The 17,884-nt window shown below is 35.4% G+C and overlaps 1 protein-coding gene across 25 annotated transcripts in view; it reads right to left on the bottom strand.

Annotated features, from left to right (window-relative positions):
• The window catches only part of RIMS2 (regulating synaptic membrane exocytosis 2), a 447,198-nt gene that overhangs the window by 325,245 nt on the left and 104,069 nt on the right, over positions 1–17,884 (bottom strand). For 23 of the 25 annotated variants that reach the window (XM_053972036.1, XM_053972112.1, XM_053972077.1 and 20 more), the window contains one exon: positions 9,436–9,743. In XM_053972036.1, the coding sequence (XP_053828011.1) occupies positions 9,436–9,743 (308 nt within the window). Of the gene's footprint in view, positions 1–7,571; positions 7,691–9,249; positions 9,337–9,435; positions 9,744–17,884 lie in introns of those variants that run through there. The other 2 variants (XM_053972275.1, XM_053972285.1) reach the window with 2 other exon arrangements.

The following is a 17,884-nucleotide window of genomic DNA, read 5'->3' as shown; positions in this document are numbered from 1 at the left end:
AGTTTAACAGAAGCTATGATAACACATCTTTGCACTAGATTGTTTATTAATTTTTGCTGCTCGGTCCACTGGTTAAAAATTTGAGCCTTCCATATCTTGGGGATGAGTTCAAAGAGACTAATTTATCTTCCTTTCATGTCATTATGGTCTCCTGGGGTGCTCCTATATTCAGCTGATTGGAATACCAGAAGAATATTTTCCTGATTATCACACACTTCTGGAATTCATTTCCTTTTACAGTGTCATGGATTTTATAAGCATTAAGACTGTGTAAATATTTTACTTTGGAAAGATTTCCATTTAATACAGGAGTTCTATTTTAGTGGAATAAAGGCATCATTGGCCACTTGGGAAGGGAGTTAGGGTTAATTTCATAATTGATTGTTGTAACTGTACAGCTTCATGATACTTGGTGACATACCACAGAATAACTTTCTAAATAAATCTCATTTGCAGACAGAAAAAAAAGTGCTCCTGAAAGAAATATCTGTATGCCACATAGAGAATGAAATTTCAAATCCTTGTCTTGAGCAAAATCTCATTGTTTGGTTAGCTTTGCTAACCTTAACACCAAAAACAATTGACAGCTTTTGGGACTATCTACCAAAAGGACACAAACATTCTTATATATGCTCTTAATTACTTGAAGGAGGAGCAAAGAAGTAAAGTAGGTGAAAATGATCCAGATCTATGTTAGTGCATCAATCATTACTGCAATGCAGTTTATCACCATCCAAAACAATTTTTTTTAAAAATTGAGGCACTATTAGTACTGCACTTAATATCCAAAGTTAGAGAGTTTGAGTCCCATCTACAAAATATTCCTATCTTTTCCATTATTTAAGTGACATATCTTCCTCTTTTCCTTCTTACCCTGGCTCTCAGGGTCTTTAGAACTGACTTTCTAATTTTGGAAAGAATGTCTACATTAAAAAATCTGCTGAGTAGAAATTAAATTATACTTTACTTCAATTTTATTTTATTCAGAAGATCAAATTTATTGCTTCAAATATTGATATATATTTTATAAATGAAAGTCAATTCTTCAGTCTTCATTGTATGTACTTGAGACACAAGAAGCAACCAAATTATACATTGTTTTATAAGAAATGCATATCCAAGTTAAATTTGGTTTCTTTCAAGAATACATTTTTGTTCTAGACATTGTTAATAAATGGTACAGGAAGATTAATCACTACATGCCTATTTTAGGAATAAAATGCAATTATCTCATCCTAGTGAGGAGGTGGAATTACTGAACTAACCTTTGAGTTGTCAAATTTCTTATATTCAAGGGTTGAGATTCTTGAACTAATTTTGATTTCTCTTCTAGCTTAAATATTTTTCACAGTTCTAACTGCAGCACAAAGATGCAACTCAAGCAGGTCATTTTTTGTCAGCCCAGCACCTCATGGCAGAGTCAAAAAGATTCAATTAAAATTAATCTACCTCTTAAAAAAAATTGGGTTTGTGCACTGATTTGGAACTTTAGAATGCAATGTCCTTCTGAGGCTTACCAATTTATTTGGCATTATAAAGCAAATCAGATGTTTTTGCTTTAATCTCCTTGGCCTTGCTAGGTATTTTAAATTTTTTTTAAATGAACATCAAGAACTTTAATTTAAAGTCCAGCATTTTCACAAAGTTATTACAAATGTAACCTCTTGCAGTTAAAATGTATTTCTTTCTATCACAATCTTACCATAAGAACTCTTCTTCTTGCCATTTTCTTTTTACAAAGAAAATGGGGCTTCTGCAGTGAAGTTCATGGTTCGTCCTATTACACGCTGCATAACAGAAACTTGCTTAGGCAGACAAATTACATCTAGGGGCCAGTTCAAGCATATAATACCAGCTGACAAAACAGTGGAGCAGAAATTCAGAAAACTGTGTTTGGAGCAACTTAACCTCTTGATATTCTGTGAAGATGCTACACTTTCTGAGGTCCCTAATAGCATTTTCAGGAAGCTCAGTGCTGCAGAACTGGGCACTTGATGATGTCATTTTCTAAAAACACCAGGGCATGGTTACAGGGAACAGAGCTGCATAGTGCAGGAAGTCAGAACAAGTCACATGTATACACAACCCACTGCATATCATATACAGATATTACCTTGGATTTTAGAACACCACTTTAAGAGTCACTGACTTCAGGTCACCTACATTTCCGACTTAACTTGAAATGACATTGTACTGCACTACTTTGCTGCAACTATTCCCTTAAAATGTCTGTGGCTATCTTTATTCTGGTTAGTAAAGAATGTAGAGAGCTCTTTTTTTTCTGAAAGGCACAAAATTAAGATTTCTCAAAGCTTGGGAGAAAAGTGTCCAATTTGCTCACCACAAAACTGAAAGGACACTTAGGAATGGTTGCAGAATTATTGCTTGTAAAGTGAGGAAAAGAAGGGAACTACATCATGGGGAAAGTAAAAGAAGTGGCTTAGAGAAGAAAAGAATGTCTCTAGGTGAAAAAAGATCATGGGTATATCTTTGAAACCACTTTCAATGTCTGGCCAGAATTTGGTTTTGTTTCTCATGCTGGTGGAAAAGAGACAGTGATATACAGAAAAATGAGTTAATAAAATAACTAACTAAATAAATAATTATATAAGGATATTCCAGAGTAGGCAAAGGGATGAAAGGATTTGTCTTGAAGAAGGGCAGAAAATGAAACAGAATAATTGTGTTAAAGAAAAGGTAGAAAGAAAATCTTATTGCTTAATAATGTAACTTTGAATTATAAAAATATGGTCACCCTGGCCCTATTACATTCAATATTGTTACATTTTTTCCTCAACTCTGACTTAAAAAGATAGATTGACAGTTACTCAAATTTTTAATCTTACCATGCAAAAGATAAGTGACAACTAAATTGCACTACAGAATTGATTTCTTTATCATTTGTGACTTCTAGAAACACAAAGGAAAAGCCAAAGAATTTGCACCTGTCCATTTACACCAGATCATTTGCATGCAGTCTCACTTTTTTATTTTATTTCAGTCTATATAGCTATGGTAAAAAATATGAAAACAAAAGCCATTCATTTAATTGCTTCCTGTAGATCCCAAAATTACTTGGCTGCTAGAAACAATAAACTTGACTTAGCAGAGCTCTTCACCAAATGTCAGAAATTTCCATCAGCTACACTCCACAGATGTATCTTATTCACCCTTACACACCATTTCTTTTAAAATATGAAATTTTAAAAAATCTGTTATTTATACTTCTTAAGAGAACTTAGCCTCCAAAGAACAGAGGACAGTACAACTAAGGATTATGAGCACACAGTGCACTCTAGCATTCAAGTTTATGCAAGGTCAACAAAACTGCACTTCAAGATCTGCTCAACCCAGAAAGGTACTGGCCTTATTAATTTTAAGAAATAATTTATAAATGCTGCTACCCTCATTTTTTTCTGATATTGCTTTTTTACAGTGTCATTTTAGTTAAAAGCAAAACTACATTTAGTGTCATAAATGTTAGCTGCAGTCAGTACTTAATAAAAATGTTAAATATTCTACTGTAGAGTACCTCCAAAGCCCTTTGCATCCCATTCAAGCACCAAGGAAAGTCATTGTGAGGCCTTTGCAGTCATGCATGGAAAAGAATACTGATTCTATTTTAAACTCAACCTGCAAATTTCTTGAATGGAGTATTAGATTTATTCATTAACTGAAAGAATATCATTATGCTTCTCAACAATTGTGGGGTTTTGCCACTGTGGTGGTCAAAAATGTTAAAAAAAATCATATTTTTATGCCTTACATAAAGAATTCTAAAAAGTTTAGAGACACTGTTGTCTGAGCATGAAAAAATCTGCACACAGCTTTATCAGTCTGACTCTTGAATACCAACACAATTTAAATACTTTCTCTACATAATTATTTTAATATTTCTCACTGTATTTAAATATCTCAGAAATGGGTAAAAAAAAAAGTTAAAATACCTCTATTTTACTTGAGAATCAGGTAAAATACTTTGCTGTCAAACATGCTTAGTCTCCACGGGTCCAAGTGAAGGGGTTTTAACACATCTGGCCTAGAAATCTATCAAATCAGGTACTCAGAAATAGAAACAATCAAAACCAGAGGTTGCACTACAGTGATGTGTCATAAGTGTTGCAGCAGAGAAATAGTGATAATCTCAAGAAACGGGTAGTTTTCAGCTTTTCCAAAATAAGTATAATTGACTGACTTTAATGTTACACTGTCATATTTTAAATTGCAATAAACTACCATCAGTGCTGTTCTCAGTGTCAGTTGTTCATGATCCAGCAATTAAAGAAGAATCAGTTTAAAAAGATATAAACATGAAACAGATGGACTCACATTTTCATTTTTAAATTCATGCTGCTCTTTCATGTTTCTCGTCTCACTTATGCCTGCTTTTTCCTGTCTCCTCCTTTTCTCTCTTGTTTTGGTCTCTTTTTTCCTCTCTGTTCACACCCTGACATCCCCAACTGCAGTCCCAAAAGACAGATCCTACACTGCCAGCTCATACTGGCATCCCTCCCAAGAATGGAATGAAAGGGACACAGGAAACCACTTTCAATGCTACTGCTATTTGGTGACACAACAGAATAAAGCCTTTATATGTGGGAAGCACATGTACACATTTCATAAAGAATACATGCACAAATCCTGCATCTTTAGACCCAAGTAGCCTCTTGTTTGCATTTCTTACTCAGAATAAAATGTATTCTCCAAGCCTACGGGAAACCACCCTAAAAATCCTCTTTTTTTTCCAAAGTAAGAGGGTTGATAGAAAATAAACCCCCAAATACATATGTATCTCTGAAAGGAGAAAACAAGGGAGAGGGAAGTAGGATATATCTTTACTGTGTCTGCTGGCCTGGAAAATAAATACCGCTGTTGTGCAACTCTGCAGCTGCTCACTCTCTCAATTTGTTGTTTTCGTTCTGGTTTTTATGATTTAATCTCATATCCTTACAGTTAATCTGAAAAGGGTTCAGGCAGCTTTATTTATTAGTCTTCCTTCAGATCATGAGCTTACACATCATGATCTTTTCCTATACCAAGAACCAATTCTCTCTTTGTGACAAGGCTCAACCTCTGATAGATATAGCAGGAATAAATTGACTCATAACACATGAAAATTAACATTCTCACAATATTTTCATTTTCTTTTTTTTCATTGAATCTCATGAAAAATATCCTTGAGGAAGTTTTTCTTCCACTAATGAGAAAACATATATTGTGAAATTAAAGTCATCATTTTCAAATTTTGAAGAATATTTTGGATTAATAAAATACAGATTAGGGAAAATAATAATAATTTTTTTAAACCCTCAAAAATTCACATCTACCTGAACTACATAACAGATATATATTAATAGCTGTGTCATTGTAACCTTGCTTTGGGAAGATGCATGAGTCGTTTACTACTTTTAGAGAGCTATGTATATGTACACAATAAAGGTTTGTGAAGCAACACCTCTGGAATGTCACAAAATATTTACCGTTTAAAACACTGAGTTCATATGTGGAAAATTACTGAAATGGCTTTACAATGGATCGTACTGAGAGCAAGAAAAATAATTATTTTAAAAGCTAAGCATAAAGATCCAATAATTCAGGCAAAGAGAATGACAAATAAAAAAAAGCTTCATATCAGCATTAGGTTCCTTGTTTCCCAGATTTTAATGTTAGGATGTTGTACACATTTTAATAGGACAATATAAACATGGGCTTGGAATGAAGAAACCAACCATTTCACGAGCTGATTGCCTCCTGCAGAATGACTGAAAAAAAAAATATTATGTCTGTTTAAATGATTTTTCTGCTAGAAATAAAACACATATTGTATGATGAGTAGTGTAGATCTTGGGAACAATAGACTACATGAAAGATCTTGATGAAAATAAAATAAAATCAGACCTCTTTGCCTAATCCAGAATTAACGTGAATCTGCAAATCAAAGAACTGCAGCTACAAATCTACCATCTGTGCTCAGCAGACCTCAAAATAGACCTTCTGAGTCTATGGTTTACTTAAAATAATATTTCACATTTCTTGGATTCACATCATTTTGCAGTTTTCAGGGAATCAAATGTTACACTGTATCAGCATTCATACAACATGCACACAAGGTTAAGTCTGTGAAAACCACTACACATGATCACAGTTCAACTCTGCTTAGCACAAAACCCCCATGTGGGACAAATTACATTGGTCTCACCTCAAACTATGTCAAACACACCATGGTCATTTAGTGAATCATACACGTGTGCCTGCTGCCCCTGCCCTACCCACAGGTTTACTATATAAAAGTCAGTAAAAGCACCATGGGCCAGAATGTAAATACTGTGGTAAGGAATTTAAACTGAAAGAGGGTAGATTTAGGCTAGATAAAAGGAAGAAAATCTGTACTATGAGAGTAGTGCAGCACAGGAACAGGTTATCCAGAAAAGCTGTGGATGGCCCCATCTCTGGAAATGTTCAAGGCCAGGCTGGATGGGGCTTTAAGCAGTGGTCCAGTGAAAGATGTCCTTGACCATGGCAGGTGAGGTGGATCTAGATGATTTTAAGGTTGCAGTCTAAGTCATGCTGTGATTCTATTATATGAACTAGAAAAAAAAAAAGTAATGAAAAACTGTTCTGCTCTTGTTAAGTACAACTTACTTCTGAACATTTTTATTTTTTTTTTTTTTTACATTTTACTTTTTTCTGTAATGGATACAATATAAAAAACATGTTCTTGGAGAATGTGCAATCCAAAATCATCCCAGGCTTCTTCAGGCAAAAAATTACAGATCAGTCAGAGAAGATTTATAAATAAGTACCTATCTACCTGTCTAAACAGGCTGGGATCTATCAATTGCAAATGGGACTGTTGCTTACATCAAGGAAATAGAATACTAGTCTAATGGTTGAAACAATAAAATTTTAATGAAGAATAATACTAATAAAGAAAACAGGAAAAAAAATATGGTGAGTCCTACTCATCAGTCCTACTTTCCATCCTACTCAAGGATGAAAAAACAAAAAAACACAACCAGAAAAGACATGGTAAGGAATGAGACAGAAAGGACATTGATGATCTTGAGATTAAAGGACTGAATGTTGCCCTTTACTCTGTGACCAGCATGTCTCCAGATGACCAAGATAAGATATATGATACTTGATTTAAAGAACTTCTAAGCATTGCTGCAACACCCATGGAAGCTACAGAAAGAACTAAAAACCTTTGACAAAAAGAATATATTTTACCTTTCTATTCAAATCACAACCCAAATGTATAAAGCCTTAGCAATAACTTTCTTTTGACAAGTGGTTATTGTTTTTAACATTTTAAATTATTTTTTGTGTCAAAACTAATGTCCTTCTGATGAAAAATAAGACAGAAAATATAGTTCTCACTTTCTACTTACTTCCATTATTGTGATTGTGCAAGGCAAGCAACAGCCACTTCTAAATACTTGAGACTTTTTTGTATATTTCCTTATTATTTTGGACATTTTGAATGGCCATGTTTTTCTCAAAGAATTCCTTCATGCAGACAAATGGTCTAACATACTAGTTAGTTGCTCAGTTTTTACAGGTACCTAGTTGAATTCTGGGGTAGTCTTTCTCAGAGCTGTTGATATTCTCCTCTAAAAGTCCATTTGACCAGTAAGACTTGAATGGGCATCATAGAGGAATCTTTTTCATTAGGTCCAGAAAAAAAAGTCTATATGAGGAACATGAGGGAATAAAATTATTCAGAAGACCCTCTATTCTTCAGTACTATATAATATATATCATATTCAAAGCATACTCATATATGTTAATTAGGGAACATCAGTATTATTTTCCAAATAAAACACAAAGAGGCTAATGACTGAAAAAACTATCTGAACTTAAATAATATATCAAGTAGAAGTGATCACAATCAGCAAAATAGTTCTGATTTCAGGCACAAAGCCTACATTCTTCCTGTAGGAAAATATTACTTTATACTGTCCATGTTTATCATTTAACTCTACTTAGGGTAAATGCATATTGCATATTTCAATTATATATTTATTTATGTATCATTCTCTCCCTCCATATTTCTGCATGCATATAATATAAAAACACTTTTAGAGTTAAAATGCTGCTGCTAACAAGGGTTTGGGATTTTTCTATTATCACATTATCTATGATACAAATTTCCTGGCAAAATCAGTGGGAAAAAATGAACCACAAGAGAATCAGTCTGTCACTCCTGCTCCCTAATGTCAGGTTAGGGTGCCAGCTGTGTTTTTCAGACACTGTACATGTAACTGAGGAGCACTCAGGACAACTAAGTACTGAAGCCAACAGCCGAAATCAGAGCAAACAGCAATAGGCAGAATAAGTTAAACAAAAAAGGTTAGATTCATTACATTCAATTGGCTCTCATGTAAGACCGAAAATAGGAAATAAAATATGGGGGAATACAAGATGTGAAGAAAAACGGAAACTATTTTCCTTATACTAAATGTAAAAGATACTATATATGTGTAACTTGTTCCAAGCTCGCAGAATAAATGCTGTAATGATGTCATATCTGGGCAGCAGAGAAAAGCTGCCAGATCATATTGCTCTGGCTGCCAAATTCCAGCTGGAGGTCTCTCACACGCGCATGAGGATATCATTTCCATGGAAACACCTGAACAACCACACTCTCATCTTTCCCTTCCCACCATATTTAAAGTTCTATAGCAGTGTTATTTATGAAAAATTTAAATTCATTCAATGAAACAATTTTTATTTTTGTGTTCCTGTAAAACATAGCCACTGGGGTTGAGAGCTGTCTGGTGCCTTTTGGAATAATCACATCAAGAAAAAGAGAGGGAAGTTCCTGCTCCAGTCTCTGGCTAAACCAACTCTTAACTACATTAGCACTGATAGAATTACAGTTTCAAACAACACAGTAACACTAATGTAAACCAGGGAAGGAAAAAAATATTTAGACATATGACAGTAGCTAACAGCAAGAAACTGAGAAACCATGAAAAGACTCAAGTCATTACACAAAGATTTCACCATCCTCAATACTATGTACTGCAAGTACAACCAGATGTCTTAATTCAGTAGTCTGAACAGATGCTGTCTTCCATTAATCTGCCTTTTTGAGTCCTATTTTGGATTTGCTACAGTGGCCACAAAAGAAATACTGTAACATTCTGCACAGCACAGTTACTGTAATCTGACAAAGTTGCAAGCACATGGACAAACTCTGTCACACTGCAACTGTCTCATTGCCTTTATTTTCAGTGAGAAGGAATGAAGAGTACACACTGGATATGACCATCTGCAATCAATAAAAGGCTTCTCAGTGCTCTTCAAAATGCCCAGTATGTATTTTATAGGCTACACAATAAAAATAAGACAAAATTGTAAAAGATAAAAGCAAATTTGTAGCCCAAATTCATCAAATAATACCAGGATAATCATTAAATACTTTCTTACCTGTCTGATGTGTCACTTGTTACTGGATGCTTTACTGTTGAACCATTCTTAATTGAGTCTTGCCTTGTGAGCCCTTGAGATCTGTTTTTGTCCAAAGCTTGTGTGGATATGTCACCTGATGGTCCCTGGTACTGCGGATGCTCCTGCAGTTTTGCTTTTTTCTCTTGAGGTGCTTCCTCGTTCCTCAGAGCTCTGATTCCTTCTTGGTCTGGCTGCTGTGGTGCGTGTGACCCGCTGTTATAGAACCAGGCTCCTGATTTTGTGAGGATTTCTTGTTGTTTTCGGCACAAGTTACATACCCACATCACCTGTTCAGACATATTTAAATGTAAAATGTAAATGTTAGCTTGTAAACACTGTATACAACGTTTCCAGCAAGCACACATCAACTGACTGTTACCATTTCCAAAGGCAGAAAGACTATGGTTTTAATTCTTTTAAAATTACAATATCTTAGCTACAATACAATAAAATATGTCTGTACAACCTTGAAGTAACTAGTTCTGGAAAAAAATACAAACAAAAATAATTTTAGTAGTTTTTTTTCATTATTTTTAATACAAAGAAAAAAGATAGTAGCTATATAAATGAAAAGGTTCTAATACTGAGGTTCCAATGTTAATAAATATAAGCTTTGCAAATCAGCACTATAATTTGAGGATGAGAGAAAAAATGAATTTTAAAAATCATTAAACTTTTAATCCATTTTAATTCTTTCACTAAGAATAAGGAACTTTAGAAATGGCCATCTTCTGTTGCAAACAAGTAATTTTATAACTCGCCAAAATGCTATGCTAATTTTTGTCCATGGTGGTCTATATCCAATGCTTACATGAAGATGCTGACTTCAAAAAGTGACTACAATTTCATAGCAACTTTAAATTAAAGCCATTTTATAACTAAAATAACACAATGTATAAGGTGGTGTGTCCATCCACTTCACACCCACAATTTAGCTTTCACTATATACTTACTAAATTATTAAAATTATTGCAGTTTCCCAGTTGTGTGATCCTGCATATAGTAATGAGGTTTTTTAACATACTAAAATGTACTTCTTTGCAAAGCTTTTGTATCTGATTACCCTAGTCACATGGCAGTTCAGGAAATCAACACCAACTACCTGTAAGTTAATTTCATAATAACATTGAGTTATTATGTTATATGAGAATAAATCGGAATGCAGTGAATCAAATACAACACACCAGCCATGAACACATTCAAACTGATTATTGTGTTACCTTAAAATTTGGATTCTAGACAGTATTAATTCACTGCAAGTTTCCTCCTTCACTCTTTAATCTTCATTTTTCTTAAGCCTTAGCTTCCTTTTCTTTCTCTTCCCTTTATCTATTTTTGTTTAAGTTCATAGACAAAATTGTACCATTTTTACTATATATTCCTTGAATGTCTATGCTCAGCCTTCAATCTAGTTATGTCTCCAGTTCTAATCCTGCAGCAAGCTCACTTTTTTTCAATAGTTTAGAGTTTAGGACATGAAAAGTCTTACATCAATCTTCATCACTCTTTTAAATGCAGCCAGCTCCATGGAATCACATGGAAGATGTAGTTTCTACCTCCACCATACATCTAGCTCAGCCCCCCAGAAAAGGTTTCAGAAATTGCCATCAGTATCTTGCTTTCATTCTCCGGGCTGTTTTCTAATAGATAATTTGGGCCATGCTCTCTAGTCAAGTCTCACAAAAAATCTTTCAATGAGAGCTTCATATAGAAGGTTATTTGGATGCAAGGCTCATACTCAAACTACAGTCACCAACTGCCTCATTCTCAAACTCTTGGGCTGGGGCAGGAAAAGGAGGCATCACTTGCCCATTTAATGGTGGTGGTATGCCCCATCCTAGAAAACCTCCTTCTTATCTTTTTATAGGGCTCTTAACATTTATGAGAACTCATGTCTGCATACATCAACAACACAGAACAAACCACCAAAGCACTGAGGGCAAAAAAGAGAGACTCCCCAAGAAGCAGCTTGCTCTCTCAGGTACATTTGATGTCCTTAGACGACATTCAAAGGACAAAACTGTGTATGCTTCAGTCCTGGACATCATTCAAAGACATATTTAAGAACAGGTCTGTTTTACCTTTGCTAATTAAGCTAGGAAGTACATGAGAAAGCAGCAAAGTGAAATTTCAGAACCCAAGACAGAAGTAATTTTGCCCTATTTCATCAATAGCAATTAAAAGATTTTAATATTTCTGCTAGGTCTGTACACAGCTGAAAGTAGTCCTAAACTTTCCATGTATGTGTCAGAGCAATGAAAGGACCAGATGTGATACAATTATGTAAGTATACAAATATATAACAACTTGAATGACAATGAGATAAAATCCCCCCAAGTTCTCACTTGCTATTTTCACTTCTTTTAGTAGATGTTAAAATATCACAAAAGCTAGATACTACAGCCAAAACACTTGGGCAACTTTTTCCTTGGCTGACAGTCAAAATTTTGTCCCCAGACAATGGACTCCAGGATGACCAGTATTATTCTCCTGTACCCAACAGAATAAGAGTTCCCTCTGAAATAAAATTATTTCCTATCCCCTCCTCTAAGAGTAGAATCAGGAAGAGCACTCCTGACCTAACCTGATTCCTGAAAAGTTTATTTAGGGTATTTCAGATTGAAAAAAAAAAATATCAAACGCATGGCATTTAAAATGCAGAGATGTATGAATTTTGCAGATTTTTTTTTTCTGCTTTTCTAGGAGTGTTTAATGATAATTACAGGTCACACTTCTGATGAAGCCTTATTTCCAACATAACTTCAACATGCAGGATATCATAGTGTTGACCCTAACAAAATTTTAGCTTCAAATAATCACACACAGTGGGAAGAATGGGAACTGTCACATAGACAGAAATGTTTGTACTTTCAGTGAGCACAAAAATTACAAGCCCTCAAATAGCACTGGACAAAATTGCCTTCCCCATCTTACTGCAGCATGTAGAAGCATTCTTGCAGTTTAAAAAATACTGGTAATTTATAGTGCAGACCTCTCAATTACATACAGACACACTTGTAAGATGGTGTCGTAAGAGCACAGACGGCACGGTGGCATGTTCCTGGACAGGATTTCTCCTCCTGCCCCCAGGTGCTGGGACACAGTGCTCAGCAGCTCACACACATGCAGAGCAGCTCTGGCCCTGCCAAGTCCCTGCAGGCCAGAGCGATTACTGGGACTGGGACAGCAGCACTGCAGAGAAGCAAAGACCACACGAGTGGTCTGCATGCTCAATACATGCATTTTGGCAAACCTGGGAGAAGAAAACAGAATTTTCCCTTCTAAAACTGAAATTAAAAAAGACTAACCCCTTACATAGAAATCTGCACTCCAGAGTAGGCACACTATCAATTACACACATTTGCAACTCTCCTAACCGCCCTCCTAAAAACAGTCATGAGCACATTTGGTACACAAAAATCAGTGTTGAAATTTGTGGGCGTCAATCCTCCACACGAGAACACTGCCAATTTGAAAAGGAAAATATGGGAAAGAATCTCCTCTCCAACGCTAAGTACTAGCTCAAAACTAGAACCTCAGGGGCTAGTGGCACTTTTCCATAGCAAAGGCTGAAACTCCACCTAGTGCATGCAAGAGGCATTGCTGAAGTTCAAAGCAACTTTTCATTGCTGAAAACAATGCACTAAACATACCGACATTTTCGCATTATCTCCTACATCCATTCTTTCAAATAATATTTTTTTTAAATATACAACACTGAAAAGAAGTGTTCCAAATTTGGATTAGACAAATTGATCTTAAACCTTCCATCTGCTTTCCATTCTCAAAGGTTAGTTCTATACAGTGAACTAATAAGTTCTAACTCATTTTTGATTTCTTCACTATTTTTGGCAAGATTATTCTTAACATGCTCCCACTTCCAACACTGTCCAGCAGCTTTCATCACATATTATTAGCACTTATTATTACATGGGCCCATAAAACAAATTCTGCAAAACCTACAGGAATCAGCAATTTCACATCTACATATCAGAAATAAATAATGCACAAAACAATCACTTCTTTGTACTGTCCTAAAAAATATATTAACATTTTTTGTTCTTAGATAAAATTCTTCAAAACATATTTGACATACCACAATAAATGGGAAATATATTTATCAGTAAATTACATCTGCAAATATTTCAAGTGAAAACAAAACATTTTAATAAAAGGATATAGTAGGACACATTTTAGTATTTTCAGATAGACAGTGTGAAAAGACAGCTACCTTAAAAAACATCACTCACTGTTCCTCTAAGTACAGTTATAGATGGTCTAACAGTAAATCCTGAGAAGAAAATAAAAACCTTATTTTATTTAAGATGATATTAAAAGGCTCAATATATTTGATTATGCATAAGCTTGAGTTTGATAGCTTTGACACTACAACCTAAGAAATGATTACAACAAATCCTCATCAGCCTTTAGAACATTACTTCAAATTAAAGGTGTGCTGAGGTGAAAAATTGTAGTGCAATGCTTGCATAGTATTCCACCAAATCTATTAGAGTTCACCTGCTTGGCAGAAGAATCTAATATATATTAGCATTATATTAACTGCTGTGCTTGCTGCTAGTAGTCTTAAGCAAATTTCACATGTTTATGTTGGGGTTTTTGGCTCTCATATTTCATGTAGGATACAATTCTTTTAAAATTATATAAGGTAACAAGACTACAGCACTGAAAAGAAATAGGAGACAAAAGGAAGAGTAGAAAAACCCTGCTTGGTCATCAAGGTAACTAATCATGATTGCAAACACATTACTGCTTGTCCTTTTATTTTTTCCCCGTAATTTCACCGGTACAAAACTTCATTACATCATGAAGCAGAGCAATGTTTGAAGCCCCCCTGTACTAAGGAAGTTTCTTCAGGGATGTAGTACATCTCTCCATTAGTCACTTTGATGACAGATACCCAGAATCATTAGGGTTGGAAGGAACCTCTGGAGATCATCCAGATCTGCCCCTCTGCCAAGGCAGGGTCATCTGGAGCAGGTGACACAGGAACGTGTCCAGGTGGGTTTGGAATGCCTCCAGAGAGGGAGCGACATCCCTGGGCAGCCTCTTCCACTGCTTTGCCACCCTCAATGTTAATAAACTCTTCCTCATGCTGAGGTGGAACTTCTTGTATTTTAGTTTGTGGCCATTGCTCCTTATCCTGTCACTGGTCACCACCCAAAAGAGTCCACATGCCAGTGTGGAATAGACACTGCCAAACCAGCACTGCCACTATGTAACATGAGTCACCTTCCTCTGCGCAGTCATGGAAACTACAATTTACTGTAGCAAATCTGTCCATTTTCAGGGAACACAGACCCAGTCTCAGTAGGGGTCAATGGTATCTTCCTTACCTCTAGTCCCTGTTTCTGCTAATCTTTCTTCATCTTGCCTATTTGAAATGTAACATTTTTTCCAAAGTACTATGATTTTAATAAGTGACTGTCTTGGGTTTGGGACTGTGAGGATCCCTTTGAACATCATCTCCCCAGAAAATTACATGGAACTGCTTTTCTGGTTATTGGGTTTTTTTCAGATTACATTAAGTTCTCCCAAAATTTTTCAGTAAAATAACAACATTATTAGTTGTCCCTGTCAGAAGTAAAACTTTTTAGTACCCTACTTATTATTTAGAATTCAATCTTCCTCAAATCAGACTGGAAGACTTATAGAAGTTAGCTAAAATATAAAATCTTGCCTACTTGGTTCTATACACTACCAAAACATGTCTCATGTTTTCATTACAGAAATAATAGTTCCCTTTTGCTCTCCCCATCTGAAGTCTGTGTTCTCTCTTACAGCCAAGAGTACTGATTTCCACTACTGGTGAGGGAAAATTTGTGCTGTTTTCTATAAGGTGTTTCCTTTAAAAATTTCTGGGTTGGCTTTCTGGGTATCCCTTTCTAATGGAAGTGTCTAAGAGTGTGGAAGACTTATATATAGCATGTGCTATCCATAGCCAACATTTATATTTTTGGAAAACACAGAACCTTTTGCAATGTCTGTAGGATTTCTCTATAGAGACATAATTCTAGAGGTTTGGGTCCAGAATACAGATGCATCTTTTGCAGCTGCTAAGATCTATTTTAAAGACACAAAATCATTATTTTAGATTTATTGGAATAAATCTTTATGGTCATACACTGTAAGCAGCAGAGTCTGGTTATAACTTTAATGAAACAGAAAATCTTCCATTTCATTTTACTGTTCTGACTGTACAGACAAGTCCCCTTTTCATTTCCTTCTGTTCCATTAACGCATTTAGTCAGTGAGGTACATTGCATGAGCAAAGTTAATCTCTGAATTCATGACTTTGATAAAAGTTGATAAAGATTACCTGTTTTTTCAATATTTTGCTATGCCACTAGTCTGTGCTATGGTACTGACTTTCATGTTACAATCAGTTTGGCTGAATGTCAAAACTGCTAGAATATTTGTCTTATATCTATAATGAGAAATGGATATCTATCCCTCAAAATTGTATTAAATATCACAAGAATTCCAATACCAGCTAAGAAAAGTGGGAAAGTTTATAATACTAGTATGAGACAAATACCTTTACATATATTTTAAGGGATATGTGTATTTGCACTACAAAAATTCTTTGTACTGGGGGAGTGATTATATTTGCTCTTGACTTTGTAGTGAATGGATACATTATGTATGAAAAGTTATAATGGCCATAAACAACAAAGTCATAGTGAAATAAGCATATCACATCTTGTGCATGCATGTGATGCAGTGTATATATATTTACATGACACTATCTTTCAAGCAGAAGAGAAAATTATGTGACTACAATTTTTAAAAGCTATACTCTTTTGTACTAATGGTGACTTTGTCTTAATGGACAGTGTATCTCTTTCGTATCACTCTTTTACTATCTTTAAGACATATACTAGTAATTTTGTTCATACATTTTTTCAACCCATCTACATGCACAGTAGGACTAGAAACTGTTAGAACACTAATCTAGCTGGGTTAATAAAAGCCAAAGCACATCCTTCCTAAAACACATTGTATAAAATGAAGAAGTTAATGTATAAAATATCTGATATTCTTGAAGATCTGTAAAGGCAATAATTTGTTTTTCATTATGGCACAGGCACAACTCAGAACTGTCCAGTCCATGCCAATGAAGACAGTGCATAATTTCTACACAGTGCCATATTGACCATACTTAGCTCCTTCATGAGCTTTCATGACATCATGAAGAACTAGAATGGTGTACAGCCTTCCAGTGAGAAAATGGCTATTGTGACATGTGGTGTGCTTTGGACGTAGCACAAACCGGTCAGTATTATGTCTCAACAAATACAGCTGCACTGCTTCCAAAATGGAATCCATAAACCTACACAGAGCTCCAGAGGGCTGTGAGGGTTTATTAAGTAAGTGCACTAAGTTTGGTATGAAATAAACCTGCTCTAAGTGAACAAAGTTTACAACATGGTTCACAGAGGATATCTTTAACCTTGGAAATTTGAATAATTACTTAATATACTGAGAATGTACAGTTGACCAAGCTACATGTTTACCAAACTTTCAGATTTGTAACAGTCTCAGAAAAGCAAAAGAACCGAGCACACAGCTCCTGCAGTTTTCTTAGTAAACTTAAGCTCATTAAGTATACTGGATAGGAAGAAACCTCATGGATTGCTTCCAGTTGCCTGCTGGTTCAAAGAAAATAATTTTTTTTTTAAACTTCATAACATAATAAATTTTCTTAAAGTTAAGTAAGAATAATGAGCCCAAAATCTGTCAAAACACTTTCCCAAGTCCTACAGCTACAATGGAAAGAATGCCTTTCAATTTCCAGTGCTCACATATTCCAAACTAGTTTATTGCTATTTATTCTTTTACCAGTATTGCCATTAAATGTAAATAGCTCCTTTCTCTCCTCAGTGGTTGCTGCCTGATGTTTTTACAATAACCAATCACATACCCTCTCTGCTTTCATTTTTCAAGACCAAATAGATTTTGCCCTTTGAGACTATGCCTATACTAGCAAGACATAACCCTGTCACAGAGCCAGGTGCTGGCCCAGGATTCCTGCTCATTCTTATGCTTCCTGGCACAGTCAGGCCTTTGCTAACCAGTATCTCCCAGACAATGCCAGCACACAGTGTAGGAGAACAGCATGGAGCAAAAACTGCTCCTAATAAGCAGCTTGGACTCAGTTACCCTGCTATGGAAAGCAGAATTCAGGACTGTTGATCAAGACTGAGCCACACAAGAGGCCCTGGCCTGCAGTTCAGAGAACAAAACCTTATTAGTTCTTAAATTCCTGGTTTTACACTTAGGTGTTTTATCGCACTCATTTTCACTACGGGAGTTCAGAAGGTCATCTGGTTCTCTATTGTGCAGTATCCCATTGCTCCCCTGTGCTGATAAGTATCCAACTTTTTGTGGCCAATGTATTTAATTACAG

Source organism: Vidua macroura, chromosome 1 (assembly GCF_024509145.1).
Source record: "Vidua macroura isolate BioBank_ID:100142 chromosome 1, ASM2450914v1, whole genome shotgun sequence".
NCBI classification, from domain to species: Eukaryota; Metazoa; Chordata; class Aves; order Passeriformes; family Viduidae; genus Vidua; species Vidua macroura.
This window is presented reverse-complemented; position numbering and strand designations above follow the sequence as displayed.